This window comes from Ursus maritimus, unplaced genomic scaffold (assembly GCF_017311325.1).
Source record: "Ursus maritimus isolate PB19 unplaced genomic scaffold, ASM1731132v1 scaffold_25, whole genome shotgun sequence".
Classification (NCBI taxonomy): Eukaryota; Metazoa; Chordata; class Mammalia; order Carnivora; family Ursidae; genus Ursus; species Ursus maritimus.
In genome coordinates this window covers 34042943-34069595 of record NW_024425008.1, presented here as the reverse complement: position 1 = coordinate 34069595, position 26653 = coordinate 34042943, and the positions used below count along the sequence as shown (strand labels likewise).

Here is a 26653-nt window from a genome sequence, read left to right as displayed (position 1 = left end):
GGGGGGGGGGGGTAGGGTCAGAAGGGAATGCGCTGAGTCCTGGGGATTCCCCAGGACCAGAAAAGGAGAGGTTCTCCAGAAGGTTCCAGGTGAGTGACCCTGTGGGACTATCTTTTCTTTCTTTCCTTTTTCTTTCTTTCTTTTTTTTTTTTTAAATAGGCTCCACACTGGGCATGGAGCCCAGCACGGGGCTTAAACTCATGACCCTGAGATGAAGAGTTGGCCTTTTAACCAACTGAGCCACTCAGGCATCCCTGGGACCATCTTTTCTGAAGTTGGGGGTGGGGGAGCGGGGTCCTTCTCCCTCAGTGACCAGAGGCCTAAGGATAGGGCATGGGGGCTAATTATGGGTTTTGTCATTTTTTACCTGTTGGAGGCAGGGGTATGGGTTAGGTTTGGGACATGGTGCTGAGGCCTAGTGAGGAGAAAAAGCATGTGGGACTTGACCCGAGTCAGCTGTGCTGGGAATCCAAGGGGCCTGCTGCAGCCTGCCTCTCTGCCTGGGGACATTGGGGGAAGGTCCTCAGAAGGGAGGGCCGATAACCTAGGAGGTGTGGGCAGAGGAAGGGTGTGGATTGTGTTTAAATTTAGAGAGAGTTTAAAAAAAAAAAGGAGGGGTGCCTGGGTGGCACAGCGGTTAAGCATCTGCCTTCGGCTCAGGGCGTGATCCCGGCGTTCTGGGATCGAGCCCCACATCAGGCTCCTCCGCTATGAGCCTGCTTCTTCCTCTCCCACTCCCCCTGCTTGTGTTCCCTCTCTCGCTGGCTGTCTCTCTCTCTGTTGAATAAATAAATAAAATCTTTAAAAAAAAAATAAAAAAAAGGAAACATTCCTCTCCTGTCTCCCCCTACCCACCCCTTTAAAGATGTGTGTCTGAGCCACTTCTTAGGTCCATCAAAAAGAAAGGCTTGGGAGACCTTCACAGGTGTGGGACTGGAGATACGGAGTTTTCTAGAAGACTGATTCTCTGATTGATGATTGGACTGACTCATGTTGAGAGATGGAAGAGGTCATGGCTGGGGGAGACTTAGGGAAACTGGAGACTGGGTGCGGTAGGAGGAGGTGGGCGTGGGCATCTGGCTTGGGGGTTTGGCTGCTCTCTGCCTGTCTCCTTTAGGCTCCCACTTCCCCAGCCAGGTTGTGTCTTCCGCATGAGTTTGAAGACCTGAGTGCTAATCTTGGCTTTGAGGTGAACCTTGCAATTTGGGGTGATACTCAGTGAAGAGGAAGGAAAGGTCGCCTCTGGCCCGGGACAGGTGGGCAGGCACTGGTGCCGTCTCTTTGGGAGTCTGAACTACACACACAGTAATGGTTGGGCTCAGGCTTTTAGGACCAGAACGCATTCAGACTGAGTGTGATGGCTCTACTAACAGCCCCCCTGGACTCTGCCTTGTTTGTTCTCACTGCCCCACATGCTTGTCATCCTCTCTTTGTGGGTCTCTGCACTTTTCCAGCAAGCCTCCTGTCCTAGAGAGCCTGTGGTCCTGGGTCTCCTGGTCCCTGCAGCGCATGTCTCATGCAAGGAATTATAGTCAGAGCCTGGTGACCTCTGTGACCTCATACTTTTTCCTTTTTCCATGACCTGCGATCCTTTGACCTGGAATCTGTATTTTACCATATTGTTCCAACAGGACGATAAATGGCCGGAGGTCACAGAGCAGCAGGTCTAGAAAGTAGCTGTAAGGAATCTTCACTTTCATTCCTTTGCCTCCACGGCCTTTGTAGGGTAAATGAAGCGCCATGCTGAGAGCCGTGATCTTTCAAGACTTAATAAGTCCCCCACGGCTTAGGCTGAGGCCAAGCCATAGCATCCAGGCCTGTGACTAATCCGTTTGCCTGTGGCCCTGGCTCGTGTGAAATCCATTAGGGAGACAGCAGGCAGGGGCAGGGGAGCGGGAACACTGGAGCCTTCCTGCCCGAGTACACGTCCGGACTCTGCCACATGTTACTTCTGTGGCCTCAAGTTTCTGTATCTGAAATGGGGGCAGTAATGGTACTGAGTTCATAGAGCTGTTAGGAGGTGAAAGTGGCTTGCTGTGTCCTGGCACTTGGAGTGCTTCAGCGCTTGGCTGGTGTGCTTCGTGTGGGCCGCAGGGGGACTGCTGGGCGCGGGCGCGGCTTTGGCAACGTGAATTTGCTTTGCGGGGAGATGGCCGCATTGCACCAGAGGAAATTTCTCCAAAGAGAAAAGATGCTTTCATTTCGTTTCTGGGTTCATAGGGCAATGGGGTCCCCAAAGAGTGACCCTGAGAAGGCCCCCCTGAGAGTGTGTGTGAGGGTGGAGGGGGGCTGTGGCTAATCTTTTACTTTAAAACTGACCTGGCCAGCTGTGAGATCCGTCTGGGACTTGGGCCTTTGCCATTTAGCATCCCCGTAGGGGCTGCCTGACCCCAGGGTTGATCTGGGAAAGGTCTTAGGTCATAAGTTTCTGCCCCGTTGTTCCAGCTGCGACTGGCGGGCCGGGGCGGGGTGGGGTGGGGGCTGACTGCATTGGGCTTTGAAGGACACCAGAGTCCCATAGGGCTGGGGGTTAAAGACTGGGGCGGGGTTGGGATCTTTTTCTTCGTGCTGAAATGACACAGCCTTACCCTGTGGGCTGGTTCTGTAGAAAGGCCCAGCTGGTTAACTTTAAAGGCTCTTTTGAGGAGGGAGGAAGAAGCAGCAGTGCTGCATTTCCCTCAGAGTTTCACCAAGATGAGCCTGTCCATTCTCCTCTGTTGGACCTGGAAGGGAGGGAGAAGGCAGGAATGGCTTTCGCGCTGCCACTCTGTCCTTATCTGCAGAATGAGAGGCTCCCGGGGATCTCCAGAGAGGTGACACTCCTCCCCGTGCCCAGGCTGCGACCGGCAGTGGCACAGTGCTATGCTGGAGAGGCTTCTCACTGGGCTCTTGACTTCTAGCTCGGTACACTCACCGGTTTGTTCGCCATCATCCATTTGCCAGATCCCCCTTAAGGCCCCTGAGCTTAGGGCACTGACGGTCTAGGGCAGGGGATCTCAGACTAGTCACAATCACGCAGGGAGTGGTAGGGGTAAATCCTGGGGTGCTGTAAGAGTATGTGGAAGGGGGCATCCAGGTTTGTTTTCTGGGGAGGTTTCTAGAAGGGGGCTGGCTTCTACTCTGAAACCTGAGGATTGGGTATAAGTGACCGGGTTTGGGGGGTGGTATGGCTTGGAAGATGGGGTGGGCGTGGGGGGCGTGGGAATAATGTCCAGGCAGAGAGAACATTTGCAAAAGCCAGAGCCCAGGAGTGCTGGAGTGATGGCACCTAAATCCTCCTTGTAGCTCTAGCCTGTGGTCTAGTAATTTCTGAGCCCTAGAAATAGGGGTGGAAGACTTTGGGGCAGTGACAGTGAGAGTGATGCTCTGGAACTTTGTTCCTGTGCAGGCAGCAATGAAATGCACATTCTGGAAGTGGTGTTGGTGAGCTGTGGTCTGCTGGGGTTGGGGTAGAGCGTCCCTGGCCATCCCAGAGGCCTTAGCCCCTGCCAGACTTACTGCTCTGGGTTGTTCCAGGTGGGCCTACCTGTGAACAGCACCACCTGCTCAGGGTCTAAAGTCCACCTGAGGCTGTGTTTGCCTTACCTGGGAGCAGTTTCCTGCCTGCTGGGCTGCCTGACCTCATTGTGCTAAAGGGAGTTCAGAGAGACTCATTGGTGGCTCAGGCCTGGGGCATTTCCTGTGCGCTGGGAGCTGGGGTGAGTCAGGGCCTGTACCAGGTGCTGGGGTTGGGGAGCCTTTGTCCTCTCTCCTCTGCCTCCCTGTCAGTATCCAGAAGGCTTCAGAAGCGTTCATGGTGCAGCTGCTGGTGCCCCCAGAGATGTCCTAATCCTGAGGAGAATCTTACCCCCCGCATGTGTGTCGTCTTAGATCCCAAGGGCTAGATCTTCAGCTGTCCTTGCTGGTGACCCCAGCCCAGGCCCCGACAAGTGGGCACTTGGGAAGTGCTTTTTGACAGTTGCTATTATCATCACTGTTTCGATGGTTTATGGAGCCCTTGCCCCAAGCCAGGCACCACGCTCAGACCTGTCCATGCAGCAGGTCGCTCCCTTCTCAAGGACACAGCCCTGGGGTAGGTTCGGAGAGGCTGGGTGCTTTGCCGGAGCAGCGGGGCTGGGCTTGGGGTTCCTCCTGAAGGCACCCCGGCTTCTGGTTTGGCGGAGATGTCCTCTCTGCTCTCCTGGGGCTCGGGTTTCTGAGCCCTTGATTGTCCTTGGATGCGGTCACCCTCTCCTCTGGGGATGCCGGAGCTGTTGCAGTCAGGAAGGGATGTTACTTGGGCATCCCTGTGCGTGCTTGTGGAGTCTGAGGGAAGGACCTTCTGGACATTGTTTAAAACTGTGGTGAAATACACAAACAAAATTTCCATTGTAACCATTTTTAAGTGTATGGCGGTACAGTGGCTGTAAGTACATTCCCATTGTTGCTCCTCTGTCACCACCGTCTCCAGGGCTTCTCTTATCTTGCAAAATGGAAACTCTGTACCCATTAAGTACTAACTCCCCACTCTCTCCTCCCCCAGCAGCCACCCTTTTGCTTTCCTTTTCTCTGAGGATTCGGAGATTTAATTCTTTGTCCATCCTGCCCAGAACCTCCCCGGAGTGCCCTCGCCAGGCAGCGATGCCAGGATGCCCGTGTCTGCCTCCCTCCGCCGGGATGGCAGCCAGGAGCGGCCGGTGAGCCTGACCTCGACCACGTCCTCGTCGGGTTCCTCCCGTGACAGCCGCGGCGCCATGGAGGAGCCCAGTGGCCCCGAGGCTGCCGCCGAGAACGGGGCGGGCTCCTTGCGCGGCCGGCATCCGCCCAACGGCAGCACCGGCTCCGGCGGCTGGCTGAGCGGGAGGGGGCCGCTGTCCCCGTTCGGCGGCCGGGCCCCGGCGGCCCCGGTGCACAAGCTCAGCTACCTGGGCCGCGTGGTGCGGGAGATCGTGGAGACGGAGCGGATGTACGTGCAGGACCTGCGCAGCATTGTGGAGGTGAGGCCCGCGCGCGAGCGGCTGCGGGGCTGCGGTGTGGCTGGCCTCCGGCTCCGCATGGCCCTGCTCGCCTGTCAACCCGCTTCCGACCCCGGAGGGAGCGTTCTCCCTGACGGTTGTGTCGGAAGAAGACTGCTCTGCATGGAGCAGGGGGGAGGCCTCGTGTCCCTGCTCCGGGAATCCTCAGACTTCAGGTCAGATCAGTAGCAGGGGCCAGTGGAACCTCCGGTGGACCCTCAGGGAGCAGGCACGGTTGATGGGGAGGGACAGGGACTGCTCCGTTCACAGAGACTGGACTCAGTGGGGCAGCTGGCCTGGATGTTGCCCGTCTGTGCCTGGATCCCTGCTCTGTTGGTTCCTGGCTGCGGGGTCTCGGGCACCTGCATTAGCCCCTGAGCCTCTAGTCCCTCCTCCGTGAGATGAAGACGCACCCACCTCGCAGGGCCAGCGTGACAGGCTTCTCCCTGCGGGGCGCCCGGGGAGGTGGCTGGGCGGCTGAGGCCCTCCGCTCGCAGCGGAGAGACCTGTATTTGTTTCCTGGGATTGCTGTAACAAATTATCACAGGCTGGGGGCTAAAATGCAGGGATTTCTCTATGTTGGTTTAGGAAGCCAGAAGTCAGAAATCAAGATAGTGGCAGGATTGGGTCCTTCTGGAAGGTCTGAGGGGGAGAATGCATTCCATGCCTCTCTCCCGGCTTCTGTTAGGTGGTTGCTGCCAATACTTGGATTTCCTTGGCCTGTAGATGTACTGTCCCGACCTGCCTCCATCTTCCCAATGCCGCCTTCTCTGGGTCACTCTATGTCCTTTCCTCTTATAAGGACACCAGTCGTGGGATTTAGGGCCCACCCTAAATCCAGTATGCTGTTGTCCTGAGATCCTTGAACGGATACTGATTTTTGGGAGAGAGCTCTCCAGCCCAGTACAGTAGGCGACGTCTGTGAAGTCACACTGTAGTTGTAAATGGAGGACAGAATGAGGTGTGGCTGGGGGAAGTAATGGGGGGTAGGACTGCTCCAGGAGGGGCTGGGTTCTGATGCCTCCCTCCACGCAGGACTACCTCTTGAAGATCATCGACACGCCTGGGCTGCTGACACCGGAACAAGTCAGCGCCCTCTTTGGGAACATAGAAAACATCTATGCACTGAACAGGTATGGAGCGGGCCTAACACATACCGTGTTCTGCCTGTGAGGCCCGTCTTGGGGCCTAGGGAGGAGCCCTGGATGTCCCTAGTCGCCTGGCTGTGACATGTGGGCCCGGGCCCTGACTGCTCACGGTGGGTCATGGTGGTCCATCCCTGTACAGCGGGGCAGTTAGCTCCCTGTTGGAGAGAGGGGACATGGGACCACGTGCCCTGGGGCTGATGTGCCGCATCATTCGAGGCCATGGGCATGTTGGGTCGGCCTGGGCCAGCACCCCGTCAGGGATCTGCTGGCCTCTGGCACGTGATGCTCTTCCCTCTGTACCTTTGTGGCCCCTTTGTCTCTTTCATCTTCACCCCCTCACTTGCACATCTCTTCATTTCTTCTTCACCTTCCCACTGACCCCATGGGAAGTCGGGTCTCCCTGGGGTGATCTGACCCAGTAGGAGAATGACAGGCAAGACAGAATGTGATGGGGGGCGGTGAGCAGGGCCCGGTGAGGGGCTGCTTCGGGGCACAGGGGTTCCTCGAGGATCTGGTGTATGCTGACTGGGCCCACAGATTCCCCAGGGAAAGGACACTGGTTGGGAGGGGCAGTGCTTGAGGGGACAGCATTGGGAGGACAGGAGGACACTTACCCTGGGCCCTTTCATGTGGGCTGTCAGGGCTTCCTGCTGGGCCAGCTGCAGAAGTCCAGGAGGGCAGGCACAGGCTGACTTGGGCTGGCTGGTGGTGGGGTCAGGAAAAGAGGTGCACAGGAGGAGGCATCAGGGGAACATTGTGTTTAGGGTTTCCCATAATGCCCCATCTAAGTTCTGAGGGTACTGGGACTCATGCTGTTTCTCTCCCTTTCCTGCCTCCTTTGGAACTGGGGGCCTTTGGTTCCATTGGGAGTCCCGTCTCTCTCTTCTTCCCCCTTTAATTTCTGCCTTTGTGTGTTTGACTCCTTCTGCCTGCAGAGGAGCTGTCTCCCCTCCCAAGGTGGGTACTGGTGTCCCCTGTCTCTCTTGCTTGCTGAGCATGTGGGTGTCCTTTGCTCCCTGTCTTTGCGGCAGTGCTGGGTACTTTCCGTGGTTGCTGGCCTGGGCGGGGCTCACTCTGAGGATGGACGCCCCGACTCTTCGGCATGCAGCTCGGGGCTGGCTGTGTATCTGGGCACCAGGAGGCTGGGGAGGGGGCGTGTTGGTAGCTGTGGAGGCTGTGCGCTGTCTGGGGTCTGATGACCACTCTCCCCTCCCCCAGCCAGCTACTCCGAGACCTGGACAGCTGCAACAGTGACCCTGTGGCTGTGGCCAGCTGCTTTGTGGAAAGGGTAAGAGGGGCTGCTGGGTCCTTGCCTCTTGTTCCGCCTTGCTGGGGGCTCCGAGGCACAGTAGTGCCCAGCTTAAGAGGATGTGTGGGTCCTGGAGGCCTCTGTCCAGGGGAAGTGCCGGTTGTCCTGTGTCAAATGGGAAGGGAATTCTGGGGTAGCGCCAGGGGCTGCTAGGTGGATGGGACCTCCCAGACAGATGGGTCCAAAGATGGATCTACAGGTGTTCAGGGAAAGGGGGGCAGAGTGTGCTGTGGGGGTCAGGGCCATGTCTTTGGTATACCCAAGTTTAGAGTCAAATGGGAGTCTCCCAGAAATCACCATCTTTCTTTGGTCTCCTCTTAGAGTCAAGAGTTTGATATCTACACCCAGTATTGCAACAACTACCCCAAGTGAGTAATTGGGGTGGAGAGGGGAGACAGAGTTATTTTATGGGCCTGGAGCCCCCCACATCCCCATCTAGGCCTTCCTGGGTGGTGATGGCCCCTTCTCCCCGCTCCCAGCTCCGTGGCCGCCCTGACCGAGTGCATGCGGGACAAGCAGCAGGCCAAGTTCTTCCGGGACCGGCAGGCGCTCCTGCAGCACTCCCTGCCCTTGGGCTCCTACTTGCTGAAGCCCGTGCAGCGCATCCTCAAGTACCACCTGCTGCTCCAGGTAGCCCGGCGTCCTGCCGAGGGTGTGCGGGGCCGGGGCCGGGGCAGCGCTGAGGCTGGGCTGCCTATGCGCCTGTCTCCCGTCCAGGAAATTGCCAAACATTTCGATGAAGAAGAGGACGGCTTCGAGGTGGTGGAGGACGCCATCGACACCATGACCTGCGTGGCCTGGTACATCAACGACATGAAGAGGAGGCACGAGCACGCGGTCCGGCTCCAGGTGCTCCAGGGCTGGTCGCTGGGGCGTGGGGGCAGGCCGGCTGGTGGGCGAAGTGTGGCCGCTGTGCTGGGGGGGGGGGGACCCGAGGGCAGGTTTCCGTGTGGGGCGGGCTGCTCGGAGGGGGGCCCTCGTGACAGGGTGTGGGTGGTGGCTGTGTCTGGAGTTTCTGGGGCCCCTTGTCGGTGAGCGGCCTGACTCTGGGGGTCGGGGCGTCTCTGCCTTAGGAGGTTCAGTCGCTGCTCATCAACTGGAAGGGGCCGGACCTGACCATCTACGGGGAGCTCGTCCTCGAGGGCACGTTCCGCGTGCACCGCGTGCGCAACGAGAGGACCTTCTTCCTCTTTGACAAAGCGCTGCTTGTCACCAAGAAGCGGGGCGACCACTTTGTCTACAAGGGCCACATCCCGGTAACCAGGCGGCTGTCACAGCCTCTGCCCTCTTCCCCCCTTGCAGTGGGCCAGGCTCCGTTCTTCTTCCTTTTTTTTTTTTTTCCTTAAGATTTTCTTTTTAAGTAATCTCTTCACCCAACGTGGGGCTCAAAGTTACAACCCCAAGATCAAGAGTCTTGGGCTCTAACATCCGAGCCTGCCAGGTGCCCCAGGCTGCATTTCGTGACTTCTTCGTGGGCCCCGGGTTGGGGTGGATGCAGCTCCACCCTGAGATTACTCTGGCTGCCTCCCCGGATGGTCTCGAGGGGCTGGGGCGCAGGTCAGCCCCCGCCCCCCGCCTCCCGTGCTTGATGGCGCTCTCCCTCTGCCCCAGTGCTCCTCCCTGATGCTGATCGAAAGTACCAGAGACTCCCTGTGCTTCACCGTCACCCACTACAAGCACAGCAAGCAGCAGTACAACATCCAGGTGAGGGGCGGGCCGGGCTGCTCGGGCGGGGGACGGCTCTCCTCGCTGTGCTGGGCCCCACGGCCTCCCTCTGCGTGGTGGGGAATCCATGCAGGCCTCTCTGGGCTTCGTGTGGAGGAGTTCAGGTAACCTCACAGAGGGCCCCTGACAGGGCAGAGGCACCGGACGTGGCCCATGGCGCGTGGCTTCAGGCTTGCGGTAATAACCCTGGCTCCCTCTCCCTTGGTCCTTCCAGGCCAAAACGGTGGAGGAGAAACGGAGCTGGACTCACCACATCAAGAGGCTCATCCTGGAGAACCACCACACCACCATCCCCCAGAAGGTGAGTTCCCGGGGTGCAGGGACAAGAGGGTTCCTCAGCCAGCTCCACGGGCCCAGTGGTGCCTCACTCCACGTTGGCTTCACTCGAAAGCGGGGGTCAGTGCCCAGGCGCCATGGGCTTCGGCCCAGCCTTCGGGGTGTCCCGGTGCAGCAGAGCAAGTCCATGGGCCAAGAGAGGCGCGCACATAGAACATACTAACTGGGTGCATTTCCTTTCCTTCCAGGCCAAGGAAGCCATCTTGGAAATGGACTCCTACTGTAAGTGTTCACTTTCTGCCTGCTTCTCCCTAATTGGGCACATTTCTAGGTCATGTTGCATCCTGGGGAAGCTCTGCCTGATACTACTGTTCCAGGGAGAATGGGGAAGCTCCTTCTGTCAAGGGCTAGGGGTCTACTGCAAGACCAGGGGCATGGTCCTGCTGGCAGGTGGGACTCCCACTGCCTAACATTTCTGGATGGAAGATGGAAGAAGCGGGAGCTCTGGAGGCTTCTGGCCCCTGGAGCTGGGGCAGGCAGCAGAGGTGTGGTCAGATATGGTCAGAGTCCAGGCCCAGGCTGATTGTCAGTCTCGTGTGCAGATCCCAGTCGGTACCGCTGCAGCCCAGAGCGCCTGAAGAAGGCTTGGTCCTCCCAGGATGAGGTGTCCGCTCACGCACGCCAGGGGCGCCGGCAGTCTGGTAAGGGATGGGCTGTGTGGGCAGAGAGGCTTCCTCACAGGACTCTTGGCCAGGAGGGGGACTCTCTGCAGTAGGATTTGGGGCTGGCTCTCACCTCCCCGGACATCCCGGGAAAGGGCGGGAGGGTGGGTCACTGGGCACATGGGGAGCACCCTGTCCCCGTGCTGGTGCTGCCCTCTGCCAGGCACCTTCGTTCGTGCCCTTCTTGCCCACCAGGGCTGGGCAGCCCGCCTTTTCCAGGTCCCTGAGAACACTTGCTCACTCAGGCCTCGGTGCTCCTTCTTAGCCTTCTTGTGACCAGAACCTCGCTCCTTTGCCACTCGGAATCCCGGGACTCAGCCAGGAGCGACGCTCAGACATGGGTGATCCCCAGCCCAGTTCTAGAGAAGAGCAGAGGCAGGACGTGGGGAAAGCGAGTTAGACATCAAGTGGCACCAAATCCAGACAGGAAATATTTACTTTGGGTCTCAGGAAAAAGTTCCGTTTTCCTCTGCTGCGTTTTCTTCCATGACTGGGCGTGCTACTCTGTACTTGGATTTATTGGAATGAATCCTCTGTTGAAAAAGAGAAAACTGCTTTTATTCTTAGTTCTGGGAGTGATTAGGGTGTGTGTTTTCTATGTCTGTTCATCTGTTTATACTCGGCTCTTTAGTCTGAGGCCCAGGGACAGTTTTAGCTTCGGCTGGGTACCTGCCAGACATAGAGGAGGTGAGAGTTGGAGTGACAAGTGTCTCAGAGACCCCTGGAGAGAAGGTTCGGGAGTGACTGGCAGCTTTGGCCTGGCATGGATCTCCAGGGTGCATTGGGCTTTGGCCACGACCCATGGGTCCCCTGACAACTCTGGGGAGTGACATATGGGCTTTGGTCTTCTGGAAGATGGAGCCATGTGGTCTCTGGAAGCTTTTGTGATTTTGTTTTGTTTGGTATTATTCTCAGTGGATCTTGAACTGTAGGCAGATTTGTGATGGTTGCAAATGTTTTATGACAGCCTGTGTGAAAAGCCCCCAACTGGGGGTGTTGCTTCCTAAGTTTCTGGCCCTCTTTGTTTTCTGTTCTTGCATGATGCTCTTCCTGTCCTTCTAGCATTGCCCTTGATTCCCCTTTAACCTGCCACAGCTTTGAATTGGCAGCTTCTGGCACAGGGAAGAGCTGCTGGTGGTAGGAACCGCAGTCGTGCCTGTAATGAAGTCAGCACCCACACTGTGGCTATCGTGGCACGCGGGCAGTGAGTCATTCTAGAGCTCCGTTTCCACAGAACCGAGATTTTTGCCTGTGACCCCTGACGGAGTCGGCTTCCGTTTGCTTGTTTGTGTACTTTAGTTTCAACCGTTATGAAACAAACATCTCTTTTAACACCTTCATTCTCTTAAGGTAGAGCGTGCCGACCAGTGTTGAACTTTTCCTTTTCTGGTGCCCGTGTGACAGCGTCCGTGGGGCGTGTGTGCCACTTGGGGCTGGGGGGTCACCACGGCAGCCGCGCACCCGAGGTGTGGTTCCTGTCCGTCGCAGCGTCCTCCCCTGGAGCGGCTCTTCTCCCTGCTTCTGTTGTTTGAAATCGGTCGATTGGACTTGTGAGAAGTGTGGGTAAAGACAGGCCAGCAAGGGGCGCCTGACCAGCTCCGTTGGTGGAGCGTGAGACTCTTCATTGCGGGGTCATGAGTTCGAGCCCCATGTTGGGTGTAGAGATTACTTTTAAAAAAATGTTTAAAAAAAAAAAAAAGCCAGCACGTTGCTGAGAGGGAGATGGGGCCCCATGTGAGCACCGCAGTGACGGCGTGGAGTCCCCTACGCTGTCTGCCTCCAGGCCTCCCCCTCGCAGAGAGCGGAGATGGGCGTAGAGGTACGCTCTAGAGAAGTAAGATGCTGCTGTCACTGCTTGTCACTTGTTAAATGTTCTTGATTCCAAGTTTTAAGATGAAGGAGTAGGACATTTTGTAGTTCTCACCTTAAAAACAATCGGATTCACAGCGTACTTCTGTTGCGTGGATTGTGTGCGTGTACTCACACGTCTCAGTAGAAGAAACTTCTGCAGTGTGCCCCCCTGCTCAGGAACAGCTGAGAGACCTCACTAGGTTTTCCTTCTGCCTCCGAGTTTATAGTGGGCTTCCCAGTTAACACCAGTCGGGCAAGGACACTGTGGGCTGAGGTCAAGACTCTGTGGAGAGGTCCCTGGATACATGCCCTCTTACCCCTGCCTGCCTGTCTCAGATCTGTTCCCAGAAAGGCTGGGGTGCAAGGTGATGACACTCTCAGCCTAATGGATGTGTTCTGTATCTTGTTCCCAGAGCCTGGTCAGCGCTCGTTCATCCGGGCCACACTCCCCAGCAGGCAGCGAGGCTTCATGGAGCCAGGCCTTAACGGCCGTAGGAAGTCCGGTGCGACCTCTGCTTTCCAGCCGGGGTGCTGCAAGGGGGCTTGGCCTCGGGTATAGCGTGGTGTAGCGCACGTGCTTATCGCAGGGGAGGTGGGGCTGGCCACAGAGCTAAGGATCTCCAGAGATGTGGCGAGTCGGTCTGAAGGAGGCAGCTTGGGACAGGGCCCGGGCGAGGAGCACTCCTGCAGGGATTTGGGCGGAGCTGTTCCTCGGGGGAGGGGCTGGCGGTCACAGCGGCAGTCTGGTGCTAGATGGGGGTGGCCCGGGCCCTGCCTTCCTGTGGGGCAGGTAGGAGGGCAGCCTCCCTCAGGCCCTGGGGCTGAGGGCGGCCAGGCTGGAGCGGACTTCGAGCTGGTGGCGCTGGCGCGGTGAGCATGGGACCAGGGTCAGACACGGCTGTTTCCGGGCCTGCACTGACCGTCCATGTGCTTTCCTTCTCAGAGCCAGCCAGACACCTGCTCAGGCAGCCCACTGAGAAAGGTGAGTGTGAGCACGGCCGGCCCTTCCTGGCAAGCTCTAGGGTAGGGGCAGGGAGGGGACGCAGGTCACCTTCTGGGTGTCGAGGGCAGTTTAGAGGGGACCCTGTCTCTTCCTCCCTGGAGGTGGGCCTCACCCCTTGCTGTCTAGCCAGGGGGCTGAGCTCTCCCTCCCACACACTCCTAGCACCCTGTCCTCGGGTAACAGCCGCAGTGAGGGACATGGACCTGTGTTGCTCTGCGTCCCCTGGGGCCTCTGCATCCCCTGGGGCCTCTGCTCTCAGTCATTCCTTTGAAAGCCCAGGAGACCAGGGGAGGGTTCTGGGAGTAGGAGTCCCAGTGAAGCCTTCCCCAGGGGGTTCCTGGTCTCTCTAAAGAGGCTCTTTCTCCTGCTTACTGACCTCTTCTCCCCTCCCCCCTTGCCTGTGTGCTGGGACCTGGTCGTGGCGGGTGCAGCCAGAGCAGCAGGAATGAAGGTAAGGCCAGTGGGCAGAGGACTGGCCTGACAGGGGAACGGGCCTACTGGGTCAGCGTCCCAGCCCCTTCAGCTCTCATCGTCTTTATGTGTTTGACAAATACCTGTCAGGCACCTACTGTGTGCTCGGCTCTGTCACAAGAGTCACAGAGATGAATAAGCCGTGGCCCTTGCCCTGGGGATCCTTCTGTACCCTTTTCCTGGAACAGTACCCTGGTGGTGGCCCAGCCTGGATCTTCTCCGTTTTCTCTCTCTGGGGCAGGCAGGCCTCTCTGGGTCTTGAGTTCCTGACCAGGCACCAGCCCCAGCTTTCCCAGGTCCCACCTTCCCATCTTGAGGACCCCCGCCCCCGTCCTTCTTGGGCCCTGGTGGAGACCAGGTGTTGGGTGTTCAGGCGTGGCTTTCTGGTGTAAAGCCTCCGTGCGCCTAGCCGCTGGCGGGAGGAGGGGGCTTGCCCAGAGCCTGGTCATGAGGGGGTCTTATGCTCTGACCAGCACGCAGGCAGTGCCGGCGCTCTCCTGGACTTCGGGCGGTCTCCTCGTACTCAGGGCGTGCAGCCAGAGGCCGAAGGGGCTGCTCGGGAGGAGGAGGAGGAGGAGGAGGAGGAGGAGGAGGAAGAGGAGGAGGAGGAGGATGGTGGAGGAGGAGGAGGAGGAACAGGCCTTTCAGGTGTCTCTGGAGGACTTGGCAGGGCATGAAGGCAGCGAGAAGGGGGCCAGACTGGATCCCCCAGGCTCGGAGGAGGAGGAGGAGGAGGAGGAGGAGAGCCTGGCAGTGGCGGAGCAGGTAGCCGACTTTGCCAGCTCGCTGCTGGCCGCCCTCCACTGCTGGCACTATCGGGCCAACGCTTTACTTTTCTCCCGGGGCGCTATGGTGAGGTGTCTCTCTGATCTCCCCTCCTCCTTGCATGTTCCCTGGCCAGTGCATGCCCATCCAGGAGTTCTCTCCCCTGCCCTCCCACTCCTCTGTCCTGTTCCCTCACTCCTGCCATCAGCATCTAACCCCTTGCCCGCTGTCACGCCCTGGTGAGCCCTTGGCATGTGCTGTTCCAGTACTGGGCGTGAGCTAGTGTACTACCCAGTAAGCGTGACTAACTGGGTGGGGGCGGCGGGGAAGGGGGGAAGCCAGTGGGGCTGGATCCCCAGACTGGGCGGTTCAGGCTCGGGTCTCAGGCTGGCTCTCAGTACAGCCCAGCCCCCTTGGGGCTCAGAAGGTTTGCCTCTGTTGGGCTGCGGAAGGTCCCAGGAGCTGATGGTGGCCCTCTGCTTGCTGCAGGAGAAGGGGCGCAGGGAGTCTGAAGGCCCCAAGAGCCGCAGAAGGTCCAGCGGCCGGTCTCCGACGAGTACTGAGAAGCGCGTGAGCCTGGAGTCCGCCTCTTCCCTGCCAGATGTGAGTGGCCGGCGGGCAGCAGGGCCCGTGAGGATGCCCAGAGTGCAGGTCTGCGGGTGGGACTAGCTGGCACGGGCCCTCCTGTGGGCCCATGGGGACAGGGATCCCCCCCGCTCCCCTCCCCAGACTCTCGGCCCTTTAGGAACCCTGTCTGCCCTCTGGGCATATGGTGGGGTGAGCAGGCAGCCCCTTTCTATGAATTAGAAAAAGAAGCCCCTTTTTGACAAGATACAGTCTCTTGTCAAGGGCCGTATTACAAGTGACCGGATTTTAGGTCCCTTCAGCCAGGCCTCCTTGTATAGAGCATAAGGCCCTGCCCCCGCCAGCTAGCCAGACATTGGGCTTATGTCTGTGCCCCCTGGGTACTGACATCTGGGCACTTCCTCCACATCTGATGTTTTATTTCTTCCTTCTGTTCCCTGCAGCAGCTCAGGTAGAAAGAGGCTCAGAGAAGTTGAGGGACGTGCCTGGCGTTGGGCAGCTTCTGAGGGGCAGAGCTGAGATCAGACCAGAGTCTGACTTAGAAGCCCACATCTCACTCCCTGCCACCCCATGCTGTCTGTGGGTGGGACCGATACCTTTGTTTTCCCAGAGTTACAAGAAAAAGTGTATGAGGCCTTGACCCCAGGGCGGGCCTCACAACCAGGGCTGGTCTGAGAAACCTGGATGACATTGGATAGGAGTCTGGGGTGGTGCAGTCCCATGATAATAGGAAGCAAGCCACACGTATAACTTTAAATTTTCTAGCAGCCATGTTAACTAATTATTGAATGCCAGCTATTTCAACGTGTAATCAATGGAAAAAGCTATTCATGACAGTTTATACTTTGTATGAAGTTTTTGCAGTCTGGCGTGTATTTTACCCTTACAGCTGTTCTCAGTTTGGACTAGCCACATTTCAGGCGCTCAGAAGCCCCTTGTGGCCGGCAGCTGCTATGGGGGGCAGTGCAGGCCTCGACCATGGGTCCTGCTTTGCAGACTCTGGATTAGAGCAGTTGGCATCGGGTCTGGTTCCTCAGAATGCAGAGGGTCTGCTCTCCCTGAAGGCCGCTCGGGAAGCCGCCTGTACCGGCTGGTTTCGTGGTTCAGATGACCTTCATGGTGGTCAGGAGGAGGTTCTTGGCATCTGCTTCCTTCCTTACCTGTCTGCTGGGCATATGTGGCGTTGTGCCTAGGGCCGGAGGCTGGCTGGTAGGAGCCAAATCCCTGTCTTCACCTACTCTGACGGGACTCTAGCGTGTGGTCCTATTGCCCTCTGGACCCTCATCCACGCAGGAGATCCTGGCCCCTTGGGTAGTTGGGTTTGAATCCAGAACAACCCCCGTGTGGCCTCTAGGGCTTTAGGAAGCTGTCTCTCCATCAGGCATACCCTGTGCTGTGTGCTCCCACCTTGTCCCTGTCGCTCCCAGGCAGGCTGTCACTGAGAGGTGCCACCACTCTACTCCATCCGTGTTCCTAGAATTTTCCTTGGGTTTTATAACCCAAGACCACTAGCTGCATGATGACTGAGGGACATCACCACGTTCCTCTCCCTAAGGGCCTGTCTCCCCCACTCTCGAGTTGTGCTCCTTTTCATCGCCTCTGGTCCTAAACTGCATGCCCTCTCACTGGGCTTTGAGCAGGTCTTGCTGTCCCCTTCTCTGGGTCTCAGGGAAGGTTTTGGCTCATAGGAGCTCTCCTATCCCAGGTTGAACCAGACCCTGAGCCTGAGATGGAGCAGGAAGTATTTGCTGCAGTGGAAGTTCCTGGCATCGAGGAGGTGCCCTCAGACACGGAGTCTCCAGAAGCCCTGGAAACACAGCTCGATGCCCACCAGGAGCTGCTGGGCCTGGACCCCCCGGGGGACATGGTGGACTTCGTGGTGGCTGAGAGCACTGAGGACCTCAAGGCTCTGAGCAGTGAGGAGGAGGAGGAAGAGGAGGAGGAGGACATGGCCACACAGGAGGCCGAGAGCCTCCTGCCGCCCTCTGTGCTGGACCAGGCCAGCGTCATTGCCGAGCGCTTCGTCGGCAGCTTCTCTCGGCGGAGCAGCCTGGCGCCGGAGGATGGCACGGCCGGCGGCTTTGGGAGCCCGAGTCTCATGAGCCGGAGCAGCAGCGTGCTCAGCCTCGAGGGCAGCGAGAAGGGCCCGGCCCGGCCTGGCAGCACTGCGGACGCCCTCAGCTCGCAGCCGCCCCCAGAGGTGGACAGCGCTGCGGGCGTGGCCGCCGAGAGTGGCCCTTCGGTCAATGGGACGGAGCCCCCGAGCCCAGGCTGCCCAGCGGAGCCCGACAGGTCTTCCTGCAAGAAGAAGGAATCGACGCTCTCCACCCGAGACCGGCTGTTGCTGGACAGAATCAAGAGCTACTACGAAAACGCAGAGCACCACGATGCGGGTTTTAGCATCCGGCGCCGGGAGAGCCTCTCCTACATTCCCAAAGGGCTGGTGAGAAACTCCGTTTCCAGATTCAACAGCCTTCCCAGGCCAGACCCGGAGCCCGTGGCTCCGCTGGGGCGCAAGAGGCAGGTGGGCTCCCGGCCGCCCTCGTGGGCTCTGTTTGACCTCTCAGGACCCGGCCAGGCGAGCGCTGGGGAGCCAGCTCCTATCACAGATGCTGAGTTCCGGCCGTCCTCAGAAATTGTAAAGATCTGGGATGGAATGGAGTCTCCTGGGGAGAGCTCTCGGAAGGGGCCCTGCCAAGGCCAGGCCAACGGTTTCGACCTGCACGAGCCGCTCTTCATCCTGGAGGAGCACGAGCTGGGGGCCATCACTGAGGAGTCGGCCACCGCCTCCCCCGAGAGCGCCTCCCCCACGGAGCGGCCCAGCCCGGCCCACCTGGCCCGGGAGCTGAAGGAGCTGGTGAAGGAGCTGAGCAGCGGTGTCCAGGGCGAGCTGGTGACTCCGCTGCACCCCCGCATCGTGCAGCTCTCGCACATGATGGATGGCCACGTGAGTGAGCGAGTCAAGAACAAGGTCTACCAGCTGGCCCGCCAGTACAGCCTCCGGATCAAGAGCAAATCTGTGACAGCCAGGCCACCACTACAGTGGGGAAAGGCAGCTCCCATCGTTCCCTGCCTGCAGGAGGAGGCCGGAGCACCCTCAGGCGGCAAAGGTACGACGATGGGGGTGGGCAGTGGGCCCTTCCCACAAGTCTGGGGTAGAAGAGCCTTTTAGGAGCAGGTTGGCTCTTGGGGGAAAGGGACCCCTGTAGAACCATGACCGAAGAGAGGGCTGGACTTCGCACACAGGTGGCGTGAGCCCTGGCGGTTAGTCTAATGCCCAAGGCCAGGCATGTGGCCTTGGTTGAGCCTCCTTGCTGCCCTCCCTGAACCCTTCCTGTGGAGCAGAGACCTTGGGGGGAAACATGGCCATGGGTCCTCTCTTCCAGGAGAGTAGAGGCTCTTGTCTTTTCCTTTGACCACTGACTCTGTTCGCTGCCTTTTCTTCATTCTTCTCATTGCCCCCCCCCCTTTTTTTTAAGATTTTATTATCTGACAGAGCACAAGCAGGGGAGAGGCAGAGGGAGAAGCAGACACCCCACTGAGCGGGGAGCCCGATGTGGGGCTCGATCCCAGGACCCCAGGATCATGACCTGAGCTGAAGGCAGTCGCTTGACTGACTGAGCCACCTGGGGGGTGTCCCCCTCCCCCCCATTGCCCTTTGATAAAGGGGCCGTGGATGGTGAATGTGATCTCTCTCCCTTCATAACCAAACCCCAGCAAGCAGCCTGGCCTGGAGCGTGAGCAGAAGGCAGTGCAGAGCCCTCACTTGCGCTCTCCCCTCCCACCCAGCGATTCAGTCCGCTCACTCTCTCCTCACAGGCACGAGAAAGCCCGTGCTGTCCCTCCTCCACTATGAGCAGACGGTGGCCCAGGAGCACAGCCCACCCAAGCCCGGCTCTCCTCGGCATTTGTCCTTCAGCCCCACTGCTGCCAACCCGAGGACCACCTCGCCTGGGGTCCGGCCCTCCTCTCGAAGCCCCCTCAGCCCCTTCGACTCGGAGACCTTCAACTGGCCTGATGTCCGGGAGCTCTGCTCCAAGTACGCCTCTCACGACGAGGCATTCCAGGCCGAGGGCAGCCGGCCCCGAGGCCCGCCGGTCAACCGCAGCCGCTCGGCGCCGGAGAACATGGTGGAGCCCCCTCTGGCGGGCAGGGTGGGCCGCTGCTGCAGCGTGGGCTCCGGGAGGGGCCGGGCGGGCCCAGAGGCCTCACAGCCCCAGCCTCTTGGGAGGTTGCCCCAAAGCAGGCTGGTCGGAGAGGAGGCCCTGTATGTCACCGCGGACCTCACCCTGGAGAACAACCGACGGGTGATTGTCATGGAGAAGGGCCCCCTGCCCTGCCCTGCTGCGGGGCTGGAGGAGGGCAGCGGGCAGGGACCAAGCTCGCCAGCAGCCATGGTGGGACAGGGCCTGGATTTCCAGGAATCTGGAATTTCCAGGAGTCCGGAGTATTGGCCAAAGGAAGAGGCTCCCAGGGACCCAGCGGACCCAAGCCAGCAGGGCAGAGTGAGAAACCTGAGGGAGAAATTCCAGGCCTTGAACTCCATAGGTTGAGTCTGAGTCCTGGGAGAGGGAGGAGCCGTGCGGTGGGGGGACGTGGAGGAACGTTGGCACACTTGCCCACAAGCCTGGGCTCCCCCTGCTCACACGAGCCCCTGAAAGAATGCTCTGGTGTGCTCAGCTAGTGTCTTCACCTGCTGGGAATGCCTTGGCGCTCTCCTGGGCTCATGGCGACTTTCATAGGCCCAGCTGAGCCCTTCTACCCACTGAGGCCAGTGTAGCCACTTCCCTTGTATATAGTTCCTCTCTAGTAATAAGCCGAATATTTAAGCTCTCCTCTTCCCAGGGAGAGCAAGCCGTGCTCAGGCCTCCAGTGTTGGGCTGACCACTGCCAGGCTGAGGAGCCTGCCCAGAGGAGACGTGGGAAGGTGGCCTGGGGAGGCTTGGCTCTTTAATTGGGCCTTTTCTTAGAATCCAGGCAGGAACAAGGCCCATAATTTATTGCTTTCCATTCTGTGGTATATTTGTGTGCACATGTGTTTGTGAGCGTGTGTGCTTCTGTTGATTCCTCTCCCATGAAGAATGTAACGGACTGAGTTCAGGTACTCCTGTGGGTTGTGTTGCTGACCCTGTGGTTGTCGCTAATGTATATACATGTCATTATTTGCCGATGGTGCAATAACCGCTGCTGACCAACCGACCTGCGTGCGGCTCCTCACTGGGCCTCGCTGGGGAGGGGGGAGCTGACCGAGGCCGGGGCGCCTGAGGGAGGCGGGCCGTGGGGGCGGTTGCTTGCACGTTCCCGCATGTGTCATCTGTGCTCGCGGAGCGTGAGGCACCAGGGTGCGTGCGGGGAACCTGTTCTCTGCCCGGCCTGGTGTCCTGTGGGGGGACGACACCGTGCCAGCCTTGAGCTCTTTTCCTCAAGGACCAAAGTTGAACTAAACCAGGTGAGGAAAATGAATGGAACATTTTTCTAATGGGCAGAAATTTCCAGTGTCGGGTGCTTTTTCTCTCCCTCTCTAGTTCCCAGGAGACATCGTAGGAGACAAGGATTCTAAACTTGGAGCCTAGACGTGCCTTGAGGTGGCTTGCAACATCACGTGAGGAGAGCAAATGTGTTTTTTTCTGGATGGGGCCTCAGTTTTCATCCCATTCTCAAAGTGTCTTTTCTCCAAAGGGCTGGGAGTGCTTGCCTATTTCTGATTGGGCTTTCTGCCCTTTCTCTGTGGTAGACCAGCCTTGTTTGGCCCTGTTCTGCAGGCAGGTGTTCCCACAGGTCTGGGCTGGGGCTCTGCAAGCTTCTGAGCTTGCAGGATGGACTCAGCGTGAAGGCAGTTGTGCAGAGTCTAAAGAGGTCAGGGGAGGAGTGGAGGCCAGGGGAGGCCTCTCCTAGGCAGAAGCAGACAGGGCAGAGCTACTCGCTGTCCTGAACGTTCTGTGGCCACTGCCACTGTTGCTGAGGACAGTTGGCTCCTACCAGGCCTGGGGTATGAGGCTCAGTAGCCAAAAAGGTACTGGAGTGAGAGTCAGGACACCCAGGTTCTGGTCCTAGCTCTGCCGTTAATTTGCTGGGTCACCTGAACTCTTGCTTTTTTCCCTCATCTACAGATTGAAGAAAATGGGTGAGGCACTGCTTCTCCAACTCCCTGACTCAGACCTTTCGGGGGTAGGGCCTGGAAAGTTGTAGTGAACACTTTCCCCGGGTGATCCTTAGCCATCTAGGCTTGACGGGGAGCCTTGAACCAGCTCACCGGTTCTCACTTGCTACTGATGACACTCATCAGTGGCGCCTTTTGAAAAATGATGATGCCAGTTCCATCCACGTAGACCAAGAGAAATCGCCCCCTGGAGATGAATCTCAGGCACAGCACTGTGATTCTGACGTCCAGTGAAGGCCAAAATCTCTGTCTGGAGCTCTGTGGGGAAGAGCTTGCAGCAGACCCGGAGGTGGTTGAATGCGTGAGTGAGCGAGGTTCTGTCAGGGTCTCGGGCACGGCACAGCAGCTGGGTATGGGCGTAAGACTCTGTAGGGACAGACCAGAGACTCTGCCCCCCGCCCCGGTCTCCATGCCCTTGCTCACTCAACTACCCCTCCTTGGTCCAATTCGAAGGGAAACAAAACTAGTCAAGTAACTGAGAGAAAGGTGGAGCATTATTGATTTATTAGAAAAACTAGTAAATGGGTTTTTTTCTGGTTCGTGGAAGCACATTTGAGCAGGTGGAGGACAAGGCCCGGTTGGCCCCAGGGCGAGCGCCAGATCGCGTGGTCTGTGCCCGACAGGATTGCAGTCCTGTGGAGCTGCCTCCTCCCTTGTGTCCTCCCTGAGCTTGCTTGTCCAAGGGACCAGGCCAGATGGGCCTCTGGATCCTTGCCCCCTCCCCCTAAAGGGCAGGGAGAGAGAGCCAGGACCAACCTTGGGACCCTAGTTGCCCTCCGATAGGCAGGAAAGAGAAGTGGTGTGGTGGGGACGCTGAGCCTTCCACCAGCTTCCTGTTATGGGTGCTAGTTGTGGGGGCTGGGGGGAAGCCTGAGGACCCTCCATTCCCCCACCTCAGCCAGTCAGTTGAGGCCAGGGGAGGAAGGGGAGGGGGAGAGGGAAGGAAGACCACCTGACCATGCCCAGAAGGCGCTTCCTCTGAGCTGCCCTGGGGAGGAAGCCTGTTACGCTGGTGTGGACTGGAGCTGTGTCAGCCTAGTTTGGGAGTACTGTTAAAGATGGCGCAGTAGAAAATGTAAGGAGAGGAAACCCTTGCCAGGGTGCCAAGAGCTTCGCCTCGTGTGGCAGTCTCCCAAAGCCGGGCTCCTGTAGCTTCAGTGCCATTGGTTGAGTGTCTTGGGGCCTGTGGGACATGGGAGGGATGCCTGGGGCGCTGGCCATAGCTGGCGGGTCACATGCAGCTGGCTGCCATTGCCCAGTCTGGAGGACCTGGGCTGGTGAAATCCTACCTCTTCCTTTGGGGCCCTTTCATTCTTTGGACTGGAGTTACTTGCTGGAAATGTCTCACCTCAGTTGCTACTTTGGCACACATGGAAGGCAGAGGGGGCCCCCCCTTGTCTCCCTAAAGCCTGGCCCTGGGAGGGAGTTAAGATTCTTGCCACTACCTGCTCTTCAGTAAGGAATGTGCTATTTGCCTTGGAGCAGGACATGCCCTCAGATGGACCAGAGGCCTTCTTCATTGCCAGGTGAGTGTAGTCACCTCACTGCCTCCTGCCTTGGTTTCCCCAGATAGAGAGGGAGGCTGGTGAATGGTATATACTAGCTTCCCTGTAGATGTAAAGAGGGATGTAGGATTAGACGTATAGGGGCCCAGTGAAGACCCTGGCTGCAAAGGTGGGACCACCCAATCTGGGGATGTCAGGCTCCATTGGAGAACTTCCTCTTGCTGTTCTTGTCTGAAGTTAGCTTCCCCTTGACATGGTGGTATTGATCTCAGCTGTGCCTGCACTAGGGGCTCCCGGGAAGGCCCAATACCTCTGGATGCCTACCCCTGTGGTTGGTTGCTACCTGGACCTCACCCCCTTCCAGAGGAATCATCTAGGCGTGTCTAAGGCTCCTCATAGGGAAGGTGATGGAACAGCAGCTGTAGGCCCCAGGGACTTTTATGGTCTCTTCAGGGGGAAACACCTGCTGCCCCCAGTTGGACCCCTCTTTTGGACCTAAACCTAGTTAAGATGCTGGGCTGGGGCTGTATTGCTTTCAGAGCGGTGGGCGAGATCCTTGTTGGAACGAGAGCCCTCTCGCCTCCAGATGTCTGACCTTAACAGCATGGGGAAGGCTATCCCTGGGGAAATAAGGGGCAGGGCTCCTTTGCGCCTGGGGAAGGGGGTGTTAGATGTTTGGTGGCCTTTGCACCCATGGGACTTCCCCAAGACCCGAGACCAGGACCTTCAGAAGAAGCCAAGCAAGGCGTGCCGTACCTTCATGGCCCAGGCCCCCGCACTTGTCCCAGCTGTCCAGGGGTTGTGTGACCGTTTGCCCCTCCAGAGGGATAGGTCATGAACTTACTTTGCTGTCTGTCCAGCCAGTACCCTCAGATGGTAGCTAGACAGGACACATTGGGCCTTTGGCTTTGGGATGTTTGCTGTGGGTGCTGGGGTAGCCGTCTTCTATCTGGGGACCTGTACTGTCCCTAAGGGACTCTGGGTCTGAGTTGGATAGTGCTGGTTTGGCTGGGAGTTGGAGAGGCAGAGCCTTGGGCAGTGTCAAGGTCTGCCTCCTTCACCTCTGAGCCCTATGCTGCTTGAACTGCTGTTTTAAGAGGACCAGCTTAAGAGCTCTTACCTCCTTTTACCACCGTGGTGGTGGCAGAGGGCACTGGAGACAGGAGAACCTTGCATTTAAGACCCCCCGACCTTGGGAGGTAACCTCCCCCTTTTTTTTGGTGAGAGGAAGAGTGGAGAAGGGATGGGGTGGCCCCTGAGGTGAGAGTCCCAGTTCTGAGGAAGCCCAGTGGGGAAGAGGCCCCTTGGGTCCCCAGGGTCCCCAGCAGCCCCTTGCCGAGAGCTAGAGCCCTGGGCGCCTACCTGAAGCTCTTTCCCCATGCCCCTACGGGGCAGGTCAGGCATTTCCAGTGTCCTCGTCCCTTTACCTGGCCGTGACCCAGTGGGAGGTGGCCCCAAGCAAGACCTGCTTTGGGAGTGGGCAGCATCTCAGGAATCTCTGTCTTCTCTAGCTTCTGTGGGGCCTGGGGGTGGAGGGCCCTCAGTCGGGAGAAGGGGTTGGGAGGGGAGGGCGGGTGCCTGGGAAACCGTTTCCGCCCCAGGGTGCTCCTCCTACCCCCCACCCCCCCGTCCTTGGCGGGGGAGCCTGGGCGGCACGGGAGCGGAGGCAGGCATCAGCCGGCAGGCGGAGGCAGGGATCGAGGTGCAGCGGGCCCAGGCCACCGGCGGTCAGTCGCGGTCGGAGCAGGCAGGTGCAGGCAGCGAGGGGCCTGGCGGTGGGCTGCGGGGAGGACCGGGCCCAGGCTGAGGCCGCGGGCGCCCCGCCAGTCCCTACATTGCCCGGTCCCGCTGGCGGGGCGCCAGAGGGGCTACTTCTTTTTGGGGAAGAAGCTGAATCTCTTCTCCTTGTCCTTCTTGCCGAGGCTGGCGTCGGGGCCGGTGACAGAGGGCAGGGGCAGGCTCTGTGCCTTGACGCGGATGCTCTGGGATTCGGTGATGGCGGCACTCACGCCCTGCAGCCAGGACAGCATCTCCTCCTGCAGGGTGGGAGGGTCATGGGCCACCGGGGAGGGGGAGCCCCTAGGGCTCTGCTGTGAGGGAGACCTCTGCTCCTTTGCCAGCAGGGGTCTGGCCTAGGCTGCCACGCACTCACCTCGTCCTTGCCGTGGAAGAGCCACTCACTGCCATTGCTCAGCCTGAGACAAGAAAGGGTTTCCTGCTAGGCGGCCCCCTCTGCCTGGGGAGGAGCCAGAACCCGCAGCCTCCCCGGGACCAGAACCCTCCCAGGTGGCACAGCACTTGCTGAGAGGTGAAAATCTGGACTCAAAGCCTCTTTGATTTGAAAAGACCCCAAGGGGCAACTGAGGCGTGGAGCTGGTCTCCTCCAGGCTCCCGTCCGGCCCCAAATGCCACACTGAGCTGCCAGGGAAGGGGCCCCGGACTGGAAGGGCCTCACCTCAGCTTGAACACGTGCTTCTTCTTCTTGTAGTTGGCAGCAATCTCACAGATGGCGTGTCTCAGGGCCAGGGGTTCCTCCCCATGGTAGGGCACCCCCAGTGCCAGGTTCTTGGCGTCCTTGTAGAAGGTCAGCTCACTGTTCCGGAGCACGCAGTACAGGTTGCTCCAGGACCTGCGAAGATACCGGCCGGCGGGTCACTCACATCTGGTACGACGCCTCTACAATCAGTTCTTACAGCTTTACCCTTTTTATTTATTTGACAGAGACACAGTGAGAGAGGGAACACAAGCAGGGGGAGTGGGAGAGGAAGAAGCAGGCTCCCAGTGGAGCAGGGACCCCAATGTGGGGCTTGATCCCAGGACCCTGGGATCATGACCTGAGTTGAAGGCAGACGCTTAACGCAGCCACCCAGGGACCCCTACCATTTTTTTTTAAGCCATTTTTGCCCCAGTAAATAGTAACACATTTTGCAGTTAAAAAAGGAAATGAAAATCATCTGCATGTAATTCCACTACCAAAAGTTAGCTATTGTTAACATTTTATGTATTTTCTTCTAGTCTTTCTAGTCACATATTCACATTTTCTTCTATTCACATATATAATGAAAATTGGGTTATGTTGTATATTCATTTTCATAGCCTGCTTTTAAGATTAACACTATTATCAGGGTGCCTGGGTGGCTCAGTTGGTTGAACATCCAACTCTTGGTTTTGGCTGTCATGATCAAGCCTCACGTTGGGCTCCATGCTCAGCAAGGAGTCTCCTGGAGGTTCTCTCTCCCCCTCCTTCTGCCCCTCCCACTCATGCCCGCTTGCTCTTTCAAAATAAATAAATCTAAAAAAAAGATTAACACTATATCATGAATATTTTCACATATCCTTCAAATCTTTCCTAAAAATAATTTTGAATTGCTGTATGGTATCCCATCCTGTGTATAAATAATCCCTTTACTGGTGGGCCTTGTAATTACTGGAAATTTAAGCAGTGCGATTTGAACAGCAACGTGATAAACATTCATGCATAAATCTCTGTAACTCTGATCTCACCGTGAGATGCATTTCTAAAAGTAGGATTAGTCAGTCTAAGACCAACAGTATAAACTGAACTTTCAAAGCCCTTCTGCACCCACGAGCATATGTGATTCTCCCACCGGAACTGAAGTGAGCAAAGCAGCGTTTTGTTCTGGTTATTTTTCATCTTGTTGAGATCTGCCCAGTATACCGTGCCAGCAATTTTTAAAGAAACACATTTATGCAAATCAAGACAACTGATGTTCAGTGACAAGTTTATAAGCTCGTGTGTAGGCTAACCTGAACTCCTTACCAACCAATGGGAAGCATGGTGCCTTTTTACCCTTCACAGGAAAGAATGCTGGGGAACAGGGCAACAGTAAGCTTTTCCTCCTCCTCCCTTCCTTTGGAGGGCAGGAAGGTGGAGAGCTTGTTGGGCTCATAGGGAGGAAAGACTACAAATTCAAAGAGAGAACTTGACCTGTACTGGACAGGCTGGCTGCAGAGCTGTTTTATGGGGCCCAGGTTTCTGACACCCAGAGAAAGATCCTCCAGGGAAGCTCCAGTCTTTCCTGTAGCCCTTACCACCACCTTTGAGCTTGGAACCCAAGTAAGGCAGTTGCTAAGAAGGAGCTGGGTCCTGGCGTAAAATCCTGCCTGGAACAAATGAC

The 26653-nt window shown here is 57.9% G+C and overlaps 2 protein-coding genes across 5 annotated transcripts in view; one reads left to right on the top strand and one right to left on the bottom strand.

Annotated features, from left to right (window-relative positions):
- Nucleotides 1–20045, top strand: part of PLEKHG3 (pleckstrin homology and RhoGEF domain containing G3) — a 67140-nt gene extending 47095 nt beyond the window's left edge. For all 4 annotated transcript variants that reach the window (XM_040641792.1, XM_040641790.1, XM_040641793.1 and 1 more), the window contains exons 2-17: nt 4590–4976; nt 6030–6127; nt 7361–7430; nt 7773–7819; nt 7931–8081; nt 8169–8300; nt 8525–8707; nt 9063–9155; nt 9391–9477; nt 9701–9734; nt 10055–10153; nt 12969–13007; nt 13460–13479; nt 14754–14867; nt 16555–17959; nt 18669–20045. In XM_040641792.1, coding sequence (XP_040497726.1) covers nt 4629–4976; nt 6030–6127; nt 7361–7430; nt 7773–7819; nt 7931–8081; nt 8169–8300; nt 8525–8707; nt 9063–9155; nt 9391–9477; nt 9701–9734; nt 10055–10153; nt 12969–13007; nt 13460–13479; nt 14754–14867; nt 16555–17959; nt 18669–19402 — 3654 coding nt within the window. In that variant the 5' untranslated portion in view covers nt 4590–4628 and the 3' untranslated portion in view covers nt 19403–20045. The remainder of the gene's footprint in view (nt 1–4589; nt 4977–6029; nt 6128–7360; nt 7431–7772; nt 7820–7930; nt 8082–8168; nt 8301–8524; nt 8708–9062; nt 9156–9390; nt 9478–9700; nt 9735–10054; nt 10154–12968; nt 13008–13459; nt 13480–14753; nt 14868–16554; nt 17960–18668) is intronic.
- Nucleotides 20046–21496: 1451 nt separating this feature from the next.
- The window catches only part of SPTB (spectrin beta, erythrocytic), a 65424-nt gene continuing 60267 nt past the window's right edge, over nt 21497–26653 (bottom strand). The window contains exons 33-35 of the mRNA XM_040641794.1: nt 24970–25143; nt 24667–24709; nt 21497–24550 (exon numbers count right to left, since the gene is read on the bottom strand). Coding sequence (XP_040497728.1) covers nt 24383–24550; nt 24667–24709; nt 24970–25143 — 385 coding nt within the window. The 3' untranslated portion in view covers nt 21497–24382. The remainder of the gene's footprint in view (nt 24551–24666; nt 24710–24969; nt 25144–26653) is intronic.